At 38.2% G+C, this 21,384-nt stretch overlaps 1 protein-coding gene across 1 annotated transcript; it reads right to left on the reverse strand.

The window, feature by feature from the left end:
• Positions 1 to 1,242: 1,242 nt before the first annotated feature.
• On the reverse strand, positions 1,243 to 10,699 carry cep78 (centrosomal protein 78). The gene is made up of 16 exons (XM_080035385.1): positions 10,569 to 10,699; positions 9,412 to 9,680; positions 9,107 to 9,282; positions 8,753 to 8,825; positions 8,530 to 8,633; positions 8,208 to 8,382; positions 7,942 to 8,055; positions 7,535 to 7,599; positions 7,298 to 7,400; positions 6,235 to 6,352; positions 5,842 to 5,884; positions 5,562 to 5,696; positions 5,292 to 5,369; positions 4,759 to 4,946; positions 2,411 to 2,555; positions 1,243 to 2,061 (listed from the first exon to the last, which is right to left on the reverse strand). The coding sequence occupies exons 2-16, from the start codon at positions 9,671 to 9,673 to the stop codon at positions 1,450 to 1,452; spliced, it is 2,391 nt and encodes a 796-aa protein (XP_079891511.1). The 5' UTR covers positions 9,674 to 9,680; positions 10,569 to 10,699; the 3' UTR covers positions 1,243 to 1,449.
• Positions 10,700 to 21,384: the final 10,685 nt, after the last annotated feature.

Here is a 21,384-nt window from a genome sequence, read left to right on the forward strand (position 1 = left end):
AAACAAGGGGTTTTGCAACTTCCAAAATGCACAAATCACCCCACCTTCCCCTACAGGTGAAACTCGAAAAATTAGAATATCGTGCAAAAGTTCATTTATTTCAGTAATTCAACTTTAAAGGTGAAAATAATATCTTATACAGACTCATTACATGCAAAGTGAGATATGTGAAGCCTTTATTTGTTATAATTGTGATTATTATGACTTACAGTTTATAAAAACCCCAAATTCAAAATCTCAGAAAATTAGAATATTACATCAAATCATTAAAAAAAAGGTTTTTAAATACAGAAATGTCGGCCCTCTAGAAAGTATAATCATGCATATGTACTAAGTACTTGGTTTGGGCCCCTTTTGCATGAATTCTTGCCTCAATGCGGTGTGGCATGGATGCTATCAGTCTGTGGCACTGCTGAGGTGTTATGGAAGCCCAGGTTGCTTTGATAGTGGCCTTCAGCTCCTCTGTATTGTTGGGTCTGGTGTGTATCATCTTCCTCTTGACAATAGTCCATAGTTTCTCTATGGAGTTCAGGTCAGGAGAGTTGTCTGGCCATTCATGCACAGTAATACCATGGTCAGTCAACCAGTTACCAGTGGCTTATGGTACTGTGGGCAGGTGCCAAGTCTAGCTGAAAATGGAAATTGTCATCACCATAAAGCTTGGTGTTGGTCCACTGTGTTATCAAGTCCAAAGTCACCACAGCTGTCTACCAAGAGATTTTAGAGCACTTCATGCCTCTGTCTTTTGACAAGCTTTATGGTGATGACAATTTCCATTTCCAGCTAGACTTTGCACCTGCCCACAGTACCATAAGCCACTGGTAACTGGTTGACTGACCATGGTATTACTGTGTTGATTGGCCAGACAACTCTCCTGACCTGAACCCAATAGAGAAACTATGGAGTATTGTCAAGAGGCAGATGAGACACACCAGACCCAACACTACAGACGAGCTGAAGGCCTCTATCAAAGCAACCTGGGCTTCCATAACACCTCAGCAGTGCCACAGGCTGATAGCATCCATGCCACGCCGCATTTAGGCAATAATTCGTGCAAAAGGGGCCCAAACCAAGTACTTAGTACATATGCATGATTATACTTTCTAGAAGGCCGACATTTTTGTATTTAAAAACCTTTTTTTATTGATTTTATGTAATATTCTAATTTTCTGAGATTTTGAATTTGGGGTTTTCACAAGCTGTAAACCATAATAATCACAATTATAACAAATAAAGGCTTGAAATATCTCACTTTGAATGTAATGAGTCTATATAATATATTAGTTTCACCATTTAGGTTGAATGACTGAAACAAATGAACTTTTGCACGATATTCAAATTTTTCGAGTTTCACCTGTATATGTATAAAAAAGCAACAGAAAACATTTTAAGCAGACAGCCCTGTGAACAAGCACCGAGAGCTTTTCATATTTCTCCGGGTCAGCTGCTCTAGAAGGATTCATGATCCGACTGGCCTCCCAGAAGGCCCAGAGACCTGATCTGCTCCAGAGTCTCCCTCCCAGGATAGGCTTTCCCCTCTGACCCTTCTGAACCTGAGCGACCTACAGTCACTCGCCTTCCCTGTGCCCTGTCCCTCCACTCTACTGACCTCACAGACTCTGCCTGCTCGCTCATAATGTCACTCGCACTCGAACGTCCAGACAATCCGTCATGGGACCCGTTGCTATGGGAATGGGGATGACTGTACTTGTAGCTATTTTTGAAGCTGTATCCATGGGAACTGTTGCTTCGGTGAGAGTTGCTGTTGCTGTTGCTCTTGGTGTGGCTTGGTTGAGTCTGAAAGGTTTGACCAAAGGAAACCCTATCGAAGGATTTTTGGCTACGAAAGCTGTGGTCAGAACCTGCGTCCTGCTGGGTATCATCAGGCTTTATATGTTTCTCTGGTGCGTTTTCTCCACCTGCTCCATGGTCTACTGCCGGTCCAGAGGCCTGAGTGAAGGTCTCATCTAGTGGCACGTCTTCCCTGAAAGATGCTGGAGACCTGGGAGGGCTGGGAGGGTCAGCCGCTCTACCACAGGGAGCAGGCAGTACTCTGTCTACCTAAAAACGCAAATGTGAAGGTTTGAGGAGGAAGATGGAGACAAAACGGACAGTTTTCACCCGATACGGTTCAGCAGTGTTATGTTATGTAGGGGTTTGAATTACTTCAGAGCCAAGGCAAGTCTGTGGTGCTGTTTAACAATTCATCCTTCAACCAAAATGCAATAGTGGCATTAAGATAATTATATTGTGAAGTATTCAAGTACTCTCCGGTCCTGGGGTTTTAAAAATACACCCTGAGACTTCACATCAACTTGAAACTGAAACGCTCAGTGGCGGTACAACACTCAGGTTTCACATTGCGCATATCGGCAAACATTTCCACATACATTGCTTTGCATGTCCTTACCAAAAGAGGAACATCCTGATAATCCCCTCTGATTAGTGATGCTGCATCAACAAAAGGTGGCTCCATTGTAGAGGAGAGCTGAGGTCGTCCTGAAGGGTTGAAATCTGACCTATCTATTCCAGCCATTGAAGCCAGCTGACCGAGGCTACAAAATAAAATTGAAAAAAGATTAAATTCATTCAAATTGAAGGTCTTGAGTTGAGACATGCATTACATTCAGACATAATGACTTGTATGCTCGATTAAGCAAATATTATTAAAAGAGGCCGCATACATAAAGATTTATTACTTGAATTATAGATAATAGTAATTGATTGGTATTAGATGCAATGGTAAAAGCACTAAATGGCATCCATAGCAACAATCATCTTCGTGTGTAGTGTAGACACGATACGATGCTAATGGCTTGCTCAAACTGTAATATTGCACTATTATAAAGCAATATTTTACTTACGCAGGGATTTTCTAAATCACACCCACATATTTAACATGTCTTCAAAAAGTTGTCAGCACAAGGTAAGATTGGAGAGAAAAAAAAGAAAGTGATGTTAAGTAAATAATTGCTGTTGCGTTTGATACTTTTTACTGGTTTAAAGGATAAAATAGTTGTTATGATGAGGAATGACTAAGACAAAAGTGATTGATAGAGTGATAATGTGTCAATGTACAAAACTCAGCAAATAGAGCTGTTTAAAGTAAATTCAGTTGATGTTGTAGACATTCCATGTTTGAGGATAATACTGGGGGGATTTCGGTCCCCACCTTGTGCACCTTACGAGTCGTAAAAACTATTTGGCATCCATTAATGTCCTTTGAGTATGACTCAAGGTAAACGAAAAAAATAGTCAAATTCAGAACAAAACTAAAAGTAAAAGAAATGCATTAAAAAAGAACACACAGAATGAAAGTCCCTTTTGTTCACAGTGCCAAGTTTCCAAATTCGGCAACCCACCATGTGATGTCAAAGGGCTTCTCAGAACGAAACTGAACTGTCACACCATAACTACAATAAAAAATACATTTATAAGAAATAGACCAACATTTTAGGAAAGACATTTTGCCATCCTACCTTCAGTCACATGATATGGTACCCATTCCATCCTATGATTATAGAACGAATGGTCTAAGAATAATTAATTGTTCCACTCTGACTTCTAACTATCACACGGTCCAGTCTAATGGACATCAACAACAAAACATGATTTGGTTTATCCATACATGAGTAACTCTATGACGCATCGATATCAGATGCTCTTCTGGAGATTAACCCTTTCTATATCACTCAGTGGTACTTTAAAAACTGCTACTAAGCCATCTAATAAATTAGATAAATCAAGTAGTTAATTAACAAATATTATAGATGCATGAGGCCAAAGTTTGTCCACAAGAGAGGTTGATAGAAAACAAACAGCTTAAAAAAAACAACCTTGAATGACATTAATATCGGGTTAAGGTTAACATGGGTATCATAGGTATCCTATTGCAGTTGAGTAAAATATCCATGTTAAAAAGTCCACTAGTCACGGTTGCCAAACCTTCTAAAAGATCAAATTCTAGGACTTTCCAGGCCTTTTTGTCCTCATATTAAATGACCCAATGGACATTCAAACACATTAGGATTGGTTGGATTACAAGGACCCGTAGGATCAATGACTAGACCTTTGTGTTTTAGTTCTGGTTTGGCCAACTCCTGAAAAATTTAAATATCTTTCTAAATGTTTAACTCTTAATTACTTTTGCTTTGCCTCATGTGGCATCCATACAACTTCCATACTTGGTTTGTCTGTGCTTGTTTACTTCAAACAACTTTCTATGGTTTTAAAGTGGGAGTTTAGGTAGAGCTATTTGGAGTCACATTTGTAATACATCCTAAAAAAAATCTTATGCAAAAAAGCCCTGTGATTGTAAATCACATACTGCTGGGTGACATAATAAGCTATTTTAAGTAAGCATCTTCAGCGCTTACGTTAATTTGAACTGAAACACTAAATTTGATAATAACGATAAAAATTGTTAGTGTGGTCCTAAATTGAATACACCGAAATCTAAAGAGAACAAATAAAGATATGACAAGGGGAATCATTAGTTAATTTTAACCCAATCTACTCTTGATGGGAACTTGATGTGAGAATGAAACTTGACCAAGGGTGTGTAAGAGATAGTACCAGGCAAAGGTAGTAAAGGGCAACACGACTTCAACAAATAACGGAAAAATCCTGGAATGACCAGTGAGAGACATAACGAAACTGAACGTTCTGTATTTAAACAAAGACGTTTGTATAACCCCCTATTGGCACAGTCCAAGTGAAAGACAAACGTTGTACTGTCTGGTTTACCGAAAAACCTACCCAGCATCCTTGAGGAGATCCAGGAAAGCATGGAACTTGGTGAATGAACTCTCAATGCTCTCGAGGACTTCCTCATCTTCCAGAGCAGTACTGAAGGCATGTGGTGGTGCTGATGCAGAGCCAGAGGCTGCAAGTGCCTCAGACAGGGAGAGGTTGTTGTCACGAAGACGAGCATTCTCCAACTCAAACTGAAAAGAAATCAGAAAAAAGGGCATATTGAAACCAGCTCTCTTCAACAAAACCATGTAAATGAATATATGTGTGACTCTGTTGGATTTGAGACATTACACAACTGAGTTAAGTCACCAATTTCACCTACTATCAAAAAAGCATACACCCGATTTTAGACTTAAAAACATTTCATTTGGAGATATAACCTCCATAATCATCTCAAGCCTACTTCAATATGGCTTCAATACCGACTATCAAGTGTTATACTGTTAGTGGAATTCTGCTGCACAGAGAGGTGACCGGTTAGGAATACAGAAGTAAAAAAATAAATCTTATGTAAGTATTTTTGACATTATCATTACCTCCATGAGCCTCGACTCAGCTTTCAGTCTGGCTCTGCGCTCCTCTGCCAGCCTCAGACGACACTCTTTTAGCTCCATCTGCAGGCCATGCATATGAATGAACAGACAGACAGACAGACAGACAGACAGACAGACAGACAGACACACACACACACACAGACACAGCATAGAGTGTTTCCCAGGTAAACTGATATAGAGCAAAAACCTTCAGCGTCTAGTGTACAAAACAGAAAAAGTTGCAGTTTGGGGAAATAGCCTGTTATGACCTACCTGCATATGATCAAGCTGCCGTCCAGTCATCCTGTCCTGGAGACTGAGAGAAGATGGTCTCTGCTCCACTTCCACCACCACTTCCTCATCACCTTCCGAATCAGACTCCATGGTAACCTTCACAGTAGCTGCACCCTAATTTAAAACACATGAAGAAGCACAACCGGACTGTTTTTGACAGGGTTTTATTTTATTTTAAACAGAAGAAAGTTGATGGAAGATACAGTAAAATTATTTAAGTGTAATCCAACCCATACTTGAGACATACTGTACAACTCACCTGAAAGCTTTGGTTTATCACACTCACTCCAGGCGGCATACCACTGCGACAAAGACATCCAACATGTTATTAGTCTTTAATTCACTGATAACAGTTTTGTAAATATGAGGTGTCATTATTTTACGTAAAATTCAGTATGCTCTATCATGGTTGCTTGACGAGGAATTCATTTAAGAGATAAATGCATTAAAAAAAACCTGTACATCAACATTTCCAATACCTTTCAAACAGACACCTAACCAAGCCCAAACAAAATTTTCTGATATGATCATTTTGTTTTATGAATGCTTTGTATGAATAAATAGTCTTGAGTGTATGAATGGAATACAGTGTTTTCTTTGGTACTGAAAGTCAACTAAGACTAACAGCTACTAAGAGTAAACATCTCCTCACCTCTGGCGTCCAGCTCGTTGCGCAGTACGCCAAGGCACATAACTGGATGGAGAATAGGGCTTCTGTGTCTGAGCAACGCTGGAACTCCAACCTGCACAAGATGCTCCTTTACGCTGCGCTGCTCCATGTGAAAAAAAAAATAATAAAAAATAAATCTGAAACAGAGCTTTAAGCCAAATATTTGTACTGGGAGCCTTAGAAAATGGGCTAAGATTTAACACGGTCATTGGGGCAAAGGCCCCTAAAGAGTTCAATGTACATCCTTTCTCACCATTAGTTAATTAATGCAGGAAACACCATCAATGAGGGGTTGTTATAGTGTGTGTCAATGAGGTGCTTCACAGCTAAAAAAGCAGGTTCTAAACATCACAAGCAAAAGAGAATAAAGACTGTTGACAATTTCAGTGAACAATTATGACACCGCATGGCAGCTTTCATCTTTTGCTTTTGATATTTACTACAGAGTTTCAAAACTAACAGTATTTAAAGCTGCCGACTTTCTACACAAATTAGTCGTATAAATAAAAGGTAGACTTGATGTTAAAAACATGTTTGGCAACGCTTACAGAGCATTTTTCACCTTTCTTTTGGTAAAAGGGAGAACAGGAAGACAATTTTTTCAGTTCTTACCATGTCTCCAGATGACTTAAATGCCAAAAGGTGAGAAGTCAGAAAGAGACAATATGAGCATGAGATGCTATCTCAGGAAAATACAAAGAGATCACACACTGAAGGTTGGGCTTGTTTTTGCACAGGCTGAAGACTTTCACACTAGTATTTCAATTATGTTTGAATACCGAAATATCACGGACTTGCTGAAAATAGCCGCCACTAAGACAAATAAAGTCAGCATGGAAAAATTTACTTTTTTTAGTCAATACCATTTCATGAACCTGAAAATAGATCAAAGATATTTCTGACTGTGTGATCCCACGCAAACATTTGTAGCAAGTAATATGTTTTGCCTGACTGGAGATACAGTGACCTTAAATGATTGAAATCCCAGATAGGTTCCTATGTTTAATTTTAAATTGTAATAAACTAGATGAATGCATACACATACCTATCCTAAATGTAGCCTTTCCTCTGACTGTACTGGGCAGTGCTCGCCTCTTTGGTCCAGAAGCTCTCAGTGGCTCTGTTGCAGAAGGCTTGATCCAGCAGTACTGCAGTACAGCATTAGCAAGATACAGCATGGTAAATGATATGACGCATGCATGCACATACACCACTCATTAAAAATGATTTAAATAATTTTTTCTTAGAATTCCAATGATGATATTAGCTCCTAGAAACTCACCTCTGTTGACTGCCCGTCAGCATTCATCAGTACTTTCTCTATAACAGTTTTAATTAGGACCTTATCTGTAGAGGATTAAAAACACACAGTAAGTCAAAAGGTTTATTTTATTAGATTTGTGTTTTTTGTTTTCAAAGACATTTCTGAAATTACAGTATACAGTAATTAAGGGGTAATATCGCAATTATAGCATTTTGCTTATATAAAAGCACTGCACATTAAAACTTGGCTAGAATCAGTATGCAATGGGGACAGAGCTCCATAAAACTGCAGTGCAATGGGCTAGCTGCACCTAGAGGGTGCAATGTTTACCACACTCACAATAGAAAAGGGTTTAATGGAACCAACAACCAACCAATAATTTATCACGCAGCATGACAGAGCCTTTGTTTGATGCAGCTTCTTACCAACTAAAGGGTTGCTACGAATATCCAGTACACAAAGAGCAGAATTTGTTTTCAAGGCTTCCAGTAAACGTCGAGCCCCTTCATTGGAGAGACCAATCCTCTGTAGGTCCACAGCTGTTCAACAAGTCACATAAAACAGACAACAGAAAACCTGAGCAAAATTCCTACAAATAGTCAAAAATATCAACAACAAAAAAATAAAGAAGGAAAAAACAGTTTGCTCTGTTTCTCAGATTGTATTTCTCAAATGCACACACCTCACTAACCTTTAACCCAGAGATCCTCGGTCAGTTCATGTGCCAGAGCAGCAGCACCCCGATCCCCAATCAAGGTGTTACAGTTCAGGGTGACACGGCGGAGACCTCCCATTCCCTCAAACTGTGGCTGGCGATATCTCAGAGACTCTGCCCATGCGTTACCATGCCTCTGCATTCCCTGATGCTGAGAGAAGAACAAAAGTCATTTTTGAATATAGGAAAAGGGTCTGGGTTTAAAATGAATTATTTATTCTAAGTCACCAGAGCAGAAAGAGCCCTTAACACATAATAAATAGTATGCCCAGTAAATTAAACTATTTCTATACTACACCTTGATGATGTTAGCCATATGCTCTGCCCCTCTCCAAGTTAGATTACATCCTGTGAAATCTACCGTCTTGATGTGTGTAGAATACTTAACACTTTGGCAAATGACTGAAACAGAGGTAAATGGCAGTTACAAAGACGCCATGCTGTCATACAGAGCAATCTTGTAAAGGCTTTAAAAATATATATTGTGAATATAATATAATAATAATAATATAAATACATACCTTCCAAGCCTTCATCAGCAATTGGACAGTTAGCCAGAGACAGATTTTCCAAGGAAACACTTTTTGCCACACCCTGGAGAAGAATGCAGGCTAATTGTTTTTAGTTATTTACCAAGTGTCTTGCTTATACAGACCAGCTATAGGATCAATATGTCACACACATCCAAAAAGATATATTTTAAAGTGGGGATTTTTCACAACACTCGCAGCTCAGAAATTACTTCCGTAATAGTGAGTTAAGAAAAAAGTGGGAAGTAGATGCAAATGAGTTTCTGATACTATGCCAGTCTCTCTTAAGAAGTATACTTTTTACTAAATTATAAATGTATAAAATAAACATAGAGTAGTTTTTACCTTTGTCAAGGTGATTAGGTCTCTCTCTCTCAGTGGAAGACCATTAAGCTGAAGTGTCTTGAGGTTTGGAGAGATGGTCAGGCACTCTCTAAGGGCCTTGCACAACTTAAACGTCATGTCCTTAGAGCGAATGGCTGGAATCTTCCTCCTGAGGCTAGACTTAAAGTGCCTTCTATCTGAAATTGGTGGTAAAATGATTCAAATGCATACGCAACATTTTTAAGTCATTACATTTTCCAATTCAATTTATCCTGTGCATGTTTCAATAACTCATGTAATTCAGAGGGCATAATTGTCTGCCTTACCTGTGTCTCCGGAACCCAGGCAAGCTTGGTATGTGCTACTTATTGCAATGTGGTGCAGGTGTTTGTTGATGCAGATAGAGTTGAGAATGGGTGGCCAGTCTGGTAGTTTGACCCTGTCTCCACTAAAGTCCAGCAGCCCTCTGTCAAGGTTAATCTTGACAGCAGGAAGAGGGACTGACTCCTGTCTGGCACAGGTAAAGTCATAGTACACCATAAAGTCCTGTGCACCCAGCCGCCGCATGCGAGCACTGTCTTGAACCATCTTTGACCTGAAAAGAAAATATATATATTTGGTCCAATTCTCGTTTTCAGCATTTTTAAACATGTATTTGCAGATAAGGAAAGGATCCCAAATTGGAAACCAAGCTGTTCAACAAAGTCAAACACACAGTGGATCACTTGTACATACTTAAACAAACAACGTTTCGGCCCTTTCTTGATTGCACCTCTAGGTATGTGTGGATCATAATGTCATACATAAAATGATTAGTGATTACAAGTGATCAATAATGTGCAGCATTTTTAGGTCCTTGCAAGTCGACACATCTGGTCACAGGCATTGATTTGACATGAAAGGTTTGTCTGGTTATATTATATTATATTCTTATATCTTTTACCAAAAAAGTTGAATGGACATAGGGAAGTGGCCAGTAATTAGATTTGAGATATATTTTTAATGCCATTCAAAATGAAAATAAGGATCAATTTTGTAGAAACCAAAACTTGAAAAAACGGCACCAATGATGACTTTTTTTGGTCCAGTGAAAAAGTAAGATGAACTTTTGGATTTGTTAATTCAATGCCTCACAATACTTCAGAAGGATCTGCAGGGACCCTGTATTAGCTCTCTCTGTAGAGAAAACACATCACCTGTCACTGTTTGGTGAACAATTCAGCCTTTACTACAAAGTTATCCCCCGTAAAAGATTTCACACCTGAATGTCAACGATGTGTGACTTAAAAGCTAGTTTACTAGATACAGTGCATTGTTTATTCCTGCACCATTTGATGTTAATTCATATAGGTGTCAATGGGAGTTGCTAGTCAGCGAGCTAATCTCCTAGCAACGGGCATTAGGCTCAACGACGGCCACGTATTTAGCTGCACTTGCATGCATTATAAAGACACATTTAATCTGTTTAAAAAATGTAATATACCTTCCACATGTAAATGTACGCTCTACCGTCGTGACAGTGTTAGTCCTGGCCCTCCTCGACCACTGTGTGACAACTTCTACGGTCTGTTTGTTATTGTTGATGATGTGAACGACCGCTCAAAAGTGGCGCTGTTGTGTCGGTGACGCTTTGCGCGCCTCCTCCGTTCGTCACCACGGCCTGTGTGAGTCCACCCGGTACTCTGCTGCCCCCTACCGGAGCGGAGACACTAATACATCCTCTAAAAGTAGACTGGCTGTACATTGCTGTTTACTGTACAGTATGATTGATACAGATAGGTGTTGTTATCTCAAATGTAGTTTCACTGTGTTTCATTGCACATCGTTTCCCACAATTGTACAGATCTTATTTTTTTAAATGGACAGTTGCACATTTTTATCTCATATAACATTTTATTGTAAATTGTATATCTTATTTGACATGCTTTTACTTATGTTCTCTATATTTATGTTAATTGTATTGTTTGCACCATTTGACCACAGAAAATTCCTTGTATGTGTGACCGTACATGACAATAAGTCCGGTTCTGATTCTGATATTGTAGTCATTGTTGCAAATAATTCTACATATTAAGCTTTATACATACTTCATTTACAGTATATTCTGAAATGGAATCAACTGTACTGAAACCAAATGTCCCCCCATGGATTAATAAAGTAGCCTATTTCTGATTCTGATCATGGTTCCAATTCCCTATGCAGTAGACTAGAAAGTGTAGCCAATGGATTTTACATGCTGATTAATTATTTGATTGATATATAGTAACACAAAAGAACAAAAAACAGAGCAATTAGTAAGTACATAAGTAAAGTTTAATGATATAGCATCTTTCAAAACCTAGATTAGTTCTACAACATGCTTTACAAATACATATACAAAAAAATGTTAAAGGAGAAGACAAAAACATTCAACAACTTTACAAAAAACAAAGCAACAGTCAAATGCGTCACTTTAAAAAAAAATACATACAAATTCATCAATACTTTTTTTGGAAAAACAAAGGTCTTCAGCACTATCTTACTTTGGATGTCAGAGAAATTAACCATTTTCTGTGGTATATTCCCATAACTGTATAAACAAACTTTCCTCACAGGAAAATGTGATTCCTGGAACACTGTTGAAGTTAGAAAGCTGCCAGACAAGTTACTGTTTCACTTTTTTTTTACAGCAGCAGGGCCCAGAGTTTGGTTTAAGAATCATATTCAAGTCTTAGGTTATACGTTTGGTTCGAACTTCCAGGTGCATCAAAATAATTTAGTTTACTAATAAGTTTTAATTTTTGATGATATAATTATTCAATACTAAGAATTACATGTAGAGAAAATATGTTTTAAAACTATAGGCTATGCAATTGTAAACAAATCTCCCTCCCCTGAAACTGTATAGTGCACCTTTAAAACACCAGATAGCCGACCTTAATCCCAGGTGAGACTGTTCCAAAACATAGGACCAAGGACAGCAAACACACCCCCCCACCTCATGTTTACCATCAAGCTTCTATGGTAAACATGAAGGCCATTTTGTATTTGCTGTCCTTGTATTCTAGAGCAAGGTACAACATGCTGGCCTTGTTCAGAGGAGCTGAGGGGCCTATCAGAGGTAAATGGCACTAGTTTACCAATATCCTACTCTGGAGCAAGACCATTCAAAGCCTCATGTATAAGTGAAGAGGAAGATTTTGTACTGAGTTCTAACCATGGACATATAAAGAAACCCCTAATCATAATGGCATGTATTGTCGTTATCACCTTTTAGTTGAATGATATCCTCCTGATATGGTATAATCATTTAACATCATCATATATATAATCTATACGTAGCCTATCGCTACACCATTGGACCTGGAGTAATTTTTTCACATATTTCCATAACTTAACTAATCTATGTTGCTAAAAGCATTGAGATGTATACACAGTATTTGCCTTTGAATTTCAGTTATTAGATTTATATTTTTATGAGCCTACATTTCTTGCTTTAGAAATAGTTCTTTGTCACAGTCTGTTTTTGTGCTGCTGTGACCTGTGTATTTCCACCCAGGATATCATAAAGACCTAGGCTATCTTAACCTTCCTCCTGTGTTAACTTTCTGCTACCATCCATGGTGTTAGCGGGTCGGTTTCGACCCGTGTCTGAAATCAGCTGCAAAAAACACTAAAAACAATTATCTATCATCCAGTTTGTTTCTCATCTCTTGGTTACCTTGTTAGGCTTCCTTATCCATGAAAATATTGTTTTTAATATTTTTGGTGTAGGCGGCTGGGCCTTTTTCTTGTCAGTATGCGCCTCAATTTCAATTAAAAAAAATGGGAAAATTAACCTTAAGAGAATCATATAAATAAATATTTGGTTGTTGTGTTACCTGATTATTACTGAGGGGTATGAGAACACATTTCTTAACAAAATTTGTTTAATTTATTGTTTCATATTAATAGTATTGACCTTTTTAACATCTATGGTGTTACTGGTCAATTACGACCCATATATATTTATTTCAGAAAACAGCAAAAAAACTTCTATTTCAGTATTATACAAACATATAATGAAAACCAGAACAAGTCACAACACAAAATATAGATTTGTAAGGTCAAATAAACAACAACCAATCAACAAATCAAACCAATCGAAATTAATGACTAGCTCCAAAACTAGTAAAAAAAACAGAGTAAAAGTCTCTGTGTGCATGTGTATGTGTGTGTGTACAGATGTGTGGCAAAGAGCAACACTTTTAGTGTTCTTTGCAGAAATATTTCTTGCAGGTAAAGCACAATATGTTTATCTTTCTGTCCTTAGTGCTTCGGCAGATATGGAAGAGTTTATTAGACTTTAATATCTGTGAAAGCAAAACAGTTTTGTAAAAGCACAGAAGACAATTGACAAGTGTGTATCATGATTCACACGTATTTCACTATCCACAAACCTGTAATTTTTGACTTGCAAATATGTAGAACTTACTCTGAAAATACAAAGTCATATTTACGCATTTACGGATCTGTTTCTGCTTGTGAAAAGGGGTTTGCATATTTGTGGATTGCCTCCTGTGAGTTTGTGAGCCACATTACATTTTTACATAATTTTGTCCAACTTCTACCACCGAGATCTGTAGAACAAGCGTTACAAATGTGAAGTGCAATAATTTGTATGTGTGTAATTGTGTTTTGTAAAGTTATATCCACACAAAGAAAAAGCGATTTGCAAATATGTAGAATTTAGTCTGTAAATGTGTATTTTAATTTTGCATAATTTTTTATTTTTTTTTTAATGCAAATAGTTTCACCACAAAAAAAGACATGTCAACTCTTATTTACACATTTACAGAACCATTTCTACATGTGAAACTGGCTCTGCGCATTTGTGGATCGCTTCCTGTGCGCTCACGGAATATTGTCCCATTCGTGCCGCAGGGATCTGCAAAACGCCACCTGTAAAATGAGACCTGTATTTTGAATTCTGTACTTTAGGTGCAGTTAGACAGGTCCACCAGCAGATGGCGCACTCGCGGCGCAGCCTTTATCTATCGGCGAACCACATGGTCCCCTTGACCAATCAAAAGAGCTTGTTTAGGGGCGGCCACCTCATTGGTTCATTTGGAGGCCTGTCACACGAACAGAGGAGGGAAAAAAAGCTGTCCACAGCTCAAGCTCATTCTCGAGTTCGTCGGACATTATTCCTCGTTAGTGAGCAAGAAAGCAGCTGGCTGCAGACTAGCGGAGCTGAGTATCGGTGATAAGAGAGGTATGTTGTTATGCTGACCCACCATTATACTATCATACAGTAGTTTGTGCGCTGGTCACCTGCGAGGGTAATCAGCATTTCTTGCTAGGCTATTTAGCGAGCTAGCTGACATGTTACACACTAAGCATGATTATTTGAGTTTGTCGCCATCATTTTTAGCACACAGACATGCCGCGACCCGCGACAGGCAAAGCTTCTCCCTTTCATATAATATTTCAATTGTAATACAACAAAATGCCAACTAATTAGATGGTCATTTAAATGCAGGCTATACATGTGTGGGGCATACCTCTAAAAAAAATTAACGTTTTACTCTTAGTAATATGTGTGTTGGTCACCTCCTGTGTATCTAGTAAATGGTGTTACAGGGTTAAAGTGATAGTATTGTGAGCTTGGTGTAGTTAAAGAATTGCAGTAACATTGCCAAAGTATTGTGATCAGATGAGTTTCATAATTATGCACTTCAGGGGAGATTGCCATTATAAGAATTTAGCATGGTAAAACATGATTAGCATCACCTTGTTTATTTTTATATTATCCATAGTTTACAACGTAACACATGCTGTCAAAGAAAGGTACTACAAGCCTCCCCCTGACTGTTATGGTGCTTTCAGCTAGACCTGATTTAAAATAAAATAATGCTAAGAATACCAAGAGCCAGTAGAAGTGTAATGAGATTGTTATTAAAACATGTATATTCGTGTCACATGATTGTGTAACCTATAAGGTTTCTGTCATTCTTGTAACATATGGTATTTTTCCTCCTTTAGGAAATGCTGCTGAATCATTGACTGACTGCACTACGGACCAGCAAAGCTGTCACCATGGTGCACCTGTGGACCTAGACCATCTCCAGTTTATACTGTTACGGGACCAAACCAACTTCAGATCCCACATGCAAATCATTGGTTATGTGAAGGGTCATCTCTCTCATATCCCGGTTAAAATTACCCTATAGATATCACACTCGAGGACTAAAGGCAGTGCATTAACCCAATGCTCATTACTTGGTTACCCATGTACATTTTGCATTAGTCCATTGTATACAAGTTGGAAAATTACAGAAATAAAATAAACAAGTGAATGTATTTGAGCATATGGTTTCATGTTTTGCATGTTGATGAAGTGGGATGTTCCACTTGCTTCCACTCATTTCCCCTCTTACAGCAAAAGTAAGAGCTAGTCATTGAAGGTGAGACACTGCAGGGGAATAGGATATGTTATATTTGTAGATATCATCTTGAAACTTTTCCAGTTGATTACTAGCATTAAAACAATTCGTTTTTGTGTTACCATTTGTTCAGAAATGCTTTATAAATATTCTATTCTGACTGCAGAGATGCTAATTCACGGAAAGGGGTGCATAAAGGGCAACTAGTGAGCTCTTGTAAAGCTGTTGGGAAAGTCCTAAGCCCTCAATTAATTAACATGCTGAAAATTGCTTTTAATTTAAAGGCTCTATCCATCCTGGCTTTATCCAACATCTATATTTTGGTTTGATTTTGCTTTTGCAAATGTTCACAAAATAAGTCACTGTATCCTGAGGATGGATGTTTATTTGACATGTTTCTTTACTTTTTGGCATTGCTATGGACCTATTTGTGAATCTGAAATAAAGAATGATTGGTAGGGTGAGTTGCCCTAATGTGGGACACTTTTTGCAATTTCAATTTATGTACGATATTAACATATGAAGCCAATATATTTGACCCATACATGATACCATTCTGAAATCCCCAAGATGTTGGCTAATTAAAAGAGAAGAAAAAATTCAGATATCATACTCAGAGAAGTGATGGCACGTATATTAGTGGTCCATGTGCAAAATTGCTCAAGAAAAGGTGTTTGCTTTAATCTGGGACAGTGTGTCGCTCTAATCTGGGACAGTCTGTATTATGCAGAAAAAAACAATATCCCCTTAACTAATTCAAATCAAACGTATCTGCTAACACTCATGGTCTTAGGTACATTACTCAGGTTTGATGGTTTCAATTTGAACAATACTTTTCTTGCACTGGCTTCATGTCCCAACTCTGCGCTTTGCCATTATAGCCTGACCTGTAATACATTGCATTGAGTTAACATAGGACATGAGAAAATTACTATTTCCTAGGCACAGGGTTTAGTTAATTTCTATTTGCTTCAGGGATGCTTTCTTTATAAGAGTATTAGACCTGTAAACCTTGAATAAAATTCATATTGCACATTTGATTTCCCTGCATGTGTATTTCCCCAATTTAAATGACTGTCCCAGATTAGGCAAATCATGCTGTCCCACTCTTGGAAACACCTTTCCGAATGTGGGACAGCTACAGATTGATTGAAGATGAAAAACAACTTAAAACATTTTCCCAATATCATTGCATACTTTGATGCATAGTTGTATCATAAACATAATCTGATAACAAATGGCAACATTGTTTTGTTAATGAAAAATGTATAGCCTTAGCATTGAGTTCCTCTCAAACCATGTCACTGTCCTTTGTCTGGACTTCACATGGTTTACTTCCTTTTTGACTCCCTTATCTTTAAAATCAAAATTGTAAATTCATGTGATTTCAATCACAGGGAACCCCTGCTTGGATTTGACAACAATATTATCTATTTACATGTGTTAGAAATAAAAGATAAATGCTCTAGACCTTAGGTGTCCCACATTAGGCAGTGTCCCACATTAGGGCAACTCACCCTACCAATCATTCTTTATTTCAGATTCACAAATAGGTCCATAGCAATGCCAAAAAGTAAAGAAACATGTCAAATAAACATCCATCCTCAGGATACAGTGACTTATTTTGTGAACATTTGCAAAAGCAAAATCAAACCAAAATATAGATGTTGGATAAAGCCAGGATGGATAGAGCCTTTAAATTAAAAGCAATTTTCAGCATGTTAATTAATTGAGGGCTTAGGACTTTCCCAACAGCTTTACAAGAGCTCACTAGTTGCCCTTTATGCACCCCTTTCCGTGAATTAGCATCTCTGCAGTCAGAATAGAATATTTATAAAGCATTTCTGAACAAATGGTAACACAAAAACGAATTGTTTTAATGCTAGTAATCAACTGGAAAAGTTTCAAGATGATATCTACAAATATAACATATCCTATTCCCCTGCAGTGTCTCACCTTCAATGACTAGCTCTTACTTTTGCTGTAAGAGGGGAAAACCACCATAAAGCTTAAAATATAAAAGGTATATCGCATCAATACATATTCGAGAGGTGCACATGAGCACCAAGATTGTACCGATTTCTGGTCTGGCCCATGGACAAAGTGAACTCACAGCAACACACTATGTGGCCATTCAAGGGATATCCATAATTTATTTCAGATTCACAAATGGGTCCATAGCGATGCATAAAAAGTAAAGAAACATGTCAAATAAACATACATCCTCAGGATACAGTGTTTGGATTCAGTTCAGATTATTTGCAGAATTTGGTTATCCATAGTCATTGTGTTTTAGCTGTAGTAGATTGTGGTCGACATCACACAGTTTGTACAAGCAGGCAGGAGTGCCCGAGCATAGCAATGTAACGCCTGTGAACAGGGCAAGCAGCAAAAAACAATTACCCCCTAAAACAAATAAAATGTGTACAGTATAAATACAATATTTTCACCCCTTAACCATTTTCAAACTAGCCGTATGTGTCTGTGTCAAGCATGCAGTTACTCAATTATCTCCGTTTCCAGTTCTTTGGTAATTGTTAGTACAGTCCTTTAGTCGTTTGCACTTCCACAAGCTTTAAAATGGTCAAATTCTGGATTGGCTGGGAGATTCCCAGGGCTGACATGAGTGGAAGCAAGTGGAACATCCCACTTCATCAACATGCAAAACATGAAACCATATGCTCAAATACATTCACTTGTTTATTTTATTTCTGTAATTTTCCAACTTGTATACAATGGACTAATGCAAAATGTACATGGGTAACCAAGTAATGAGCATTGGGTTAATGCACTGCCTTTAGTCCTTGAGTGTGATATCTATAGGGTAATTTTAACCGGGATATGAGAGAGATGACCCTTCACATAACCAATGATTTGCATGTGGGATCTGAAGTTGGTTTGGTCCCGTAACAGTATAAACTGGAGATGGTCTAGGTCCACAGGTGCACCATGGTGACAGCTTTGCTGGTCCGTAGTGCAGTCAGTCAATGATTCAGCAGCATTTCCTAAAGGAGGAAAAATACCATATGTTACAAGAATGACAGTAACCTTATAGGTTACACAATCATGTGACACGAATATACATGTTTTAATAACAATCTCATTACACTTCTACTGGCTCTTGGTATTCTTAGCATTATTTTATTTTAAATCAGGTCTAGCTGAAAGCACCATAACAGTCAGGGGGAGGCTTGTAGTACCTTTCTTTGACAGCATGTGTTACGTTGTAAACTATGGATAATATAAAAATAAACAAGGTGATGCTAATCATGTTTTACCATGCTAAATTCTTATAATGGCAATCTCCCCTGAAGTGCATAATTATGAAACTCATCTGATCACAATACTTTGGCAATGTTACTGCAATTCTTTAACTACACCAAGCTCACAATACTATCACTTTAACCCTGTAACACCATTTACTAGATACACAGGAGGTGACCAACACACATATTACTAAGAGTAAAACGTTAATTTTTTTTAGAGGTATGCCCCACCAGTGTTGGGAATAACGCCGTTTAAAATAACGGCGTTAGGTAACGCCGTTCTTTTTTCAGTAACGGGGTAATCTAACTAATTACTTTTTCCGTCGTTACAACGCCGTTATCGTTACTGAACGTTAAATGCGGTGCGTTACTATGAATTGATTGAATAAACTGTGTAATCCGAACGCACCCCTGGCTCCATACTACACAAACTGCTAGTGAGGAGACCGGTGTGTTTTATTCAGTGTGGATGACATTATAACTGTCAGTTAGCGCCGTCACGTCAGTCAGCCGGAGCGCCTGTTAAGTGAAGTTTCTTTTTCTTTCTCTCTCTGTTGTGTGAGCTTGCACGTTGCCGCACTAACCACCTATCAATCCACGGTTGAAACGTGCTCTCCCTGAGTTTGTTTGCATCGCCCTTGTGAGTAAGTGCATGGAGTTTCCCGATCTCTATAAATTGTAATTTATGCACGTTATTAAACGGCCGCGATTCGCCGGTTGCATCAGCTGTTTAGCGTGTCATCACGAGCCGAATATTGCTATTGTTCTTTTCCTGGGATCTGTATGCTGCTGTGCATGTTAAAGAAGGAAATAAACAGGATAAATCCTCTCCTCCTCTCATCGTCTCATGCTTCATAGTCTGACGTTTTTGGCTGTTTTAGCCGACACCCCTGAAGTGAATCCAGTGATATTAGCAGATCAGCACGGTACATCCAGCAGTTTCCTCTACTACTTTTGTTGAGAACAAAATAGGCCTACTTGAAGTGCAGGATAGGCCTAAACCTCTTGCTGTCTGTTGATGTGCAATAAATATTGAAGGTTATGTAGCCTACAAGTAGGCCTACCTGTCTGTTCTACTCATTTCAACTGACTTGTGAAAACTGCTCAGAAAAATCCAAATTGACAATTTTTTTTTTTTTTTTTTTTACACTAGGCTAACGCAAATAGTTACTTTCCCTGGTAACTAATTACTTCTATTGTAAAGTAATTCAGTTACTAACTCAGTTACTTTTTGGAACAAGTAGTGAGTAACTATAACTAGTTACTTTTTCAAAGTAACGTTCCCAACACTGTGCCCCACACATGTATAGCCTGCATTTAAATGACCATCTAATTAGTTGGCATATTGTTGTATTACAATTGAAATATTATATGAAAGGGAGAAGCTTTGCCTGTCGCGGGTCGCGGCATGTCTGTGTGCTAAAAATGATGGCGACAAACTCAAATAATCATGCTTAGTGTGTAACATGTCAGCTAGCTCGCTAAATAGCCTAGCAAGAAATGCTGATTACCCTCGCAGGTGACCAGCGCACAAACTACTGTATGATAGTATAATGGTGGGTCAGCATAACAACATACCTCTCTTATCACCGATACTCAGCTCCGCTAGTCTGCAGCCAGCTGCTTTCCTGCTCACTAACGAGGAATAATGTCCGACGAACTCGAGAATGAGCTTGAGCTGTGGACAGCTTTTTTTCCCTCCTCTGTTCGTGTGACAGGCCTCCAAATGAACCAATGAGGTGGCCGCCCCTAAACAAGCTCTTTTGATTGGTCAAGGGGACCATGTGGTTCGCCGATAGATAAAGGCTGCGCCGCGAGTGCGCCATCTGCTGGTGGACCTGTCTAACTGCACCTAAAGTACAGAATTCAAAATACAGGTCTCATTTTACAGGTGGCGTTTTGCAGATCCCTGCGGCACGAATGGGACAATATTCCGTGAGCGCACAGGAAGCGATCCACAAATGCGCAGAGCCAGTTTCACATGTAGAAATGGTTCTGTAAATGTGTAAATAAGAGTTGACATGTCTTTTTTTGTGGTGAAACTATTTGCATTAAAAAAAAAATAAAAAATTATGCAAAATTAAAATACACATTTACAGACTAAATTCTACATATTTGCAAATCGCTTTTTCTTTGTGTGGATATAACTTTACAAAACACAATTACACACATACAAATTATTGCACTTCACATTTGTAACGCTTGTTCTACAGATCTCGGTGGTAGAAGTTGGACAAAATTATGTAAAAATGTAATGTGGCTCACAAACTCACAGGAGGCAATCCACAAATATGCAAACCCCTTTTCACAAGCAGAAACAGATCCGTAAATGCGTAAATATGACTTTGTATTTTCAGAGTAAGTTCTACATATTTGCAAGTCAAAAATTACAGGTTTGTGGATAGTGAAATACGTGTGAATCATGATACACACTTGTCAATTGTCTTCTGTGCTTTTACAAAACTGTTTTGCTTTCACAGATATTAAAGTCTAATAAACTCTTCCATAGGCAGACCTGACACCTCTTATTTTTAGAATCAGGTGGCCATTTTCACCAAAAACATGATCCAGAACTTGACTCACTGTATATCTCCTATTTTTTTAATACTGCAAATAGGAGATGTGCACT

This window comes from Ammodytes marinus (genome assembly GCF_949987685.1).
Source record: "Ammodytes marinus genome assembly, chromosome: 2".
NCBI lineage: Eukaryota > Metazoa > Chordata > Actinopteri > Uranoscopiformes > Ammodytidae > Ammodytes > Ammodytes marinus.

Excerpts from the sequence above, each read along its gene's own strand:
- cep78 (XM_080035385.1), bottom strand. The coding sequence starts at position 9,673 with ATGGTTCAAGACAGTGCTCGCATGCGGCGGCTGGGTGCACAGGACTTT. Across the intron at positions 8,634-8,752 it reads TGCTGATGAAGGCTTGGAAG|TCATTTGCCAAAGTGTTAAG; the intron begins GTATGTATTTAT and ends CCTCTGTTTCAG. Across the intron at positions 4,947-5,291 it reads CTGAGTCGAGGCTCATGGAG|TTTGAGTTGGAGAATGCTCG; the intron begins GTAATGATAATG and ends ATTTCTTTTCAG.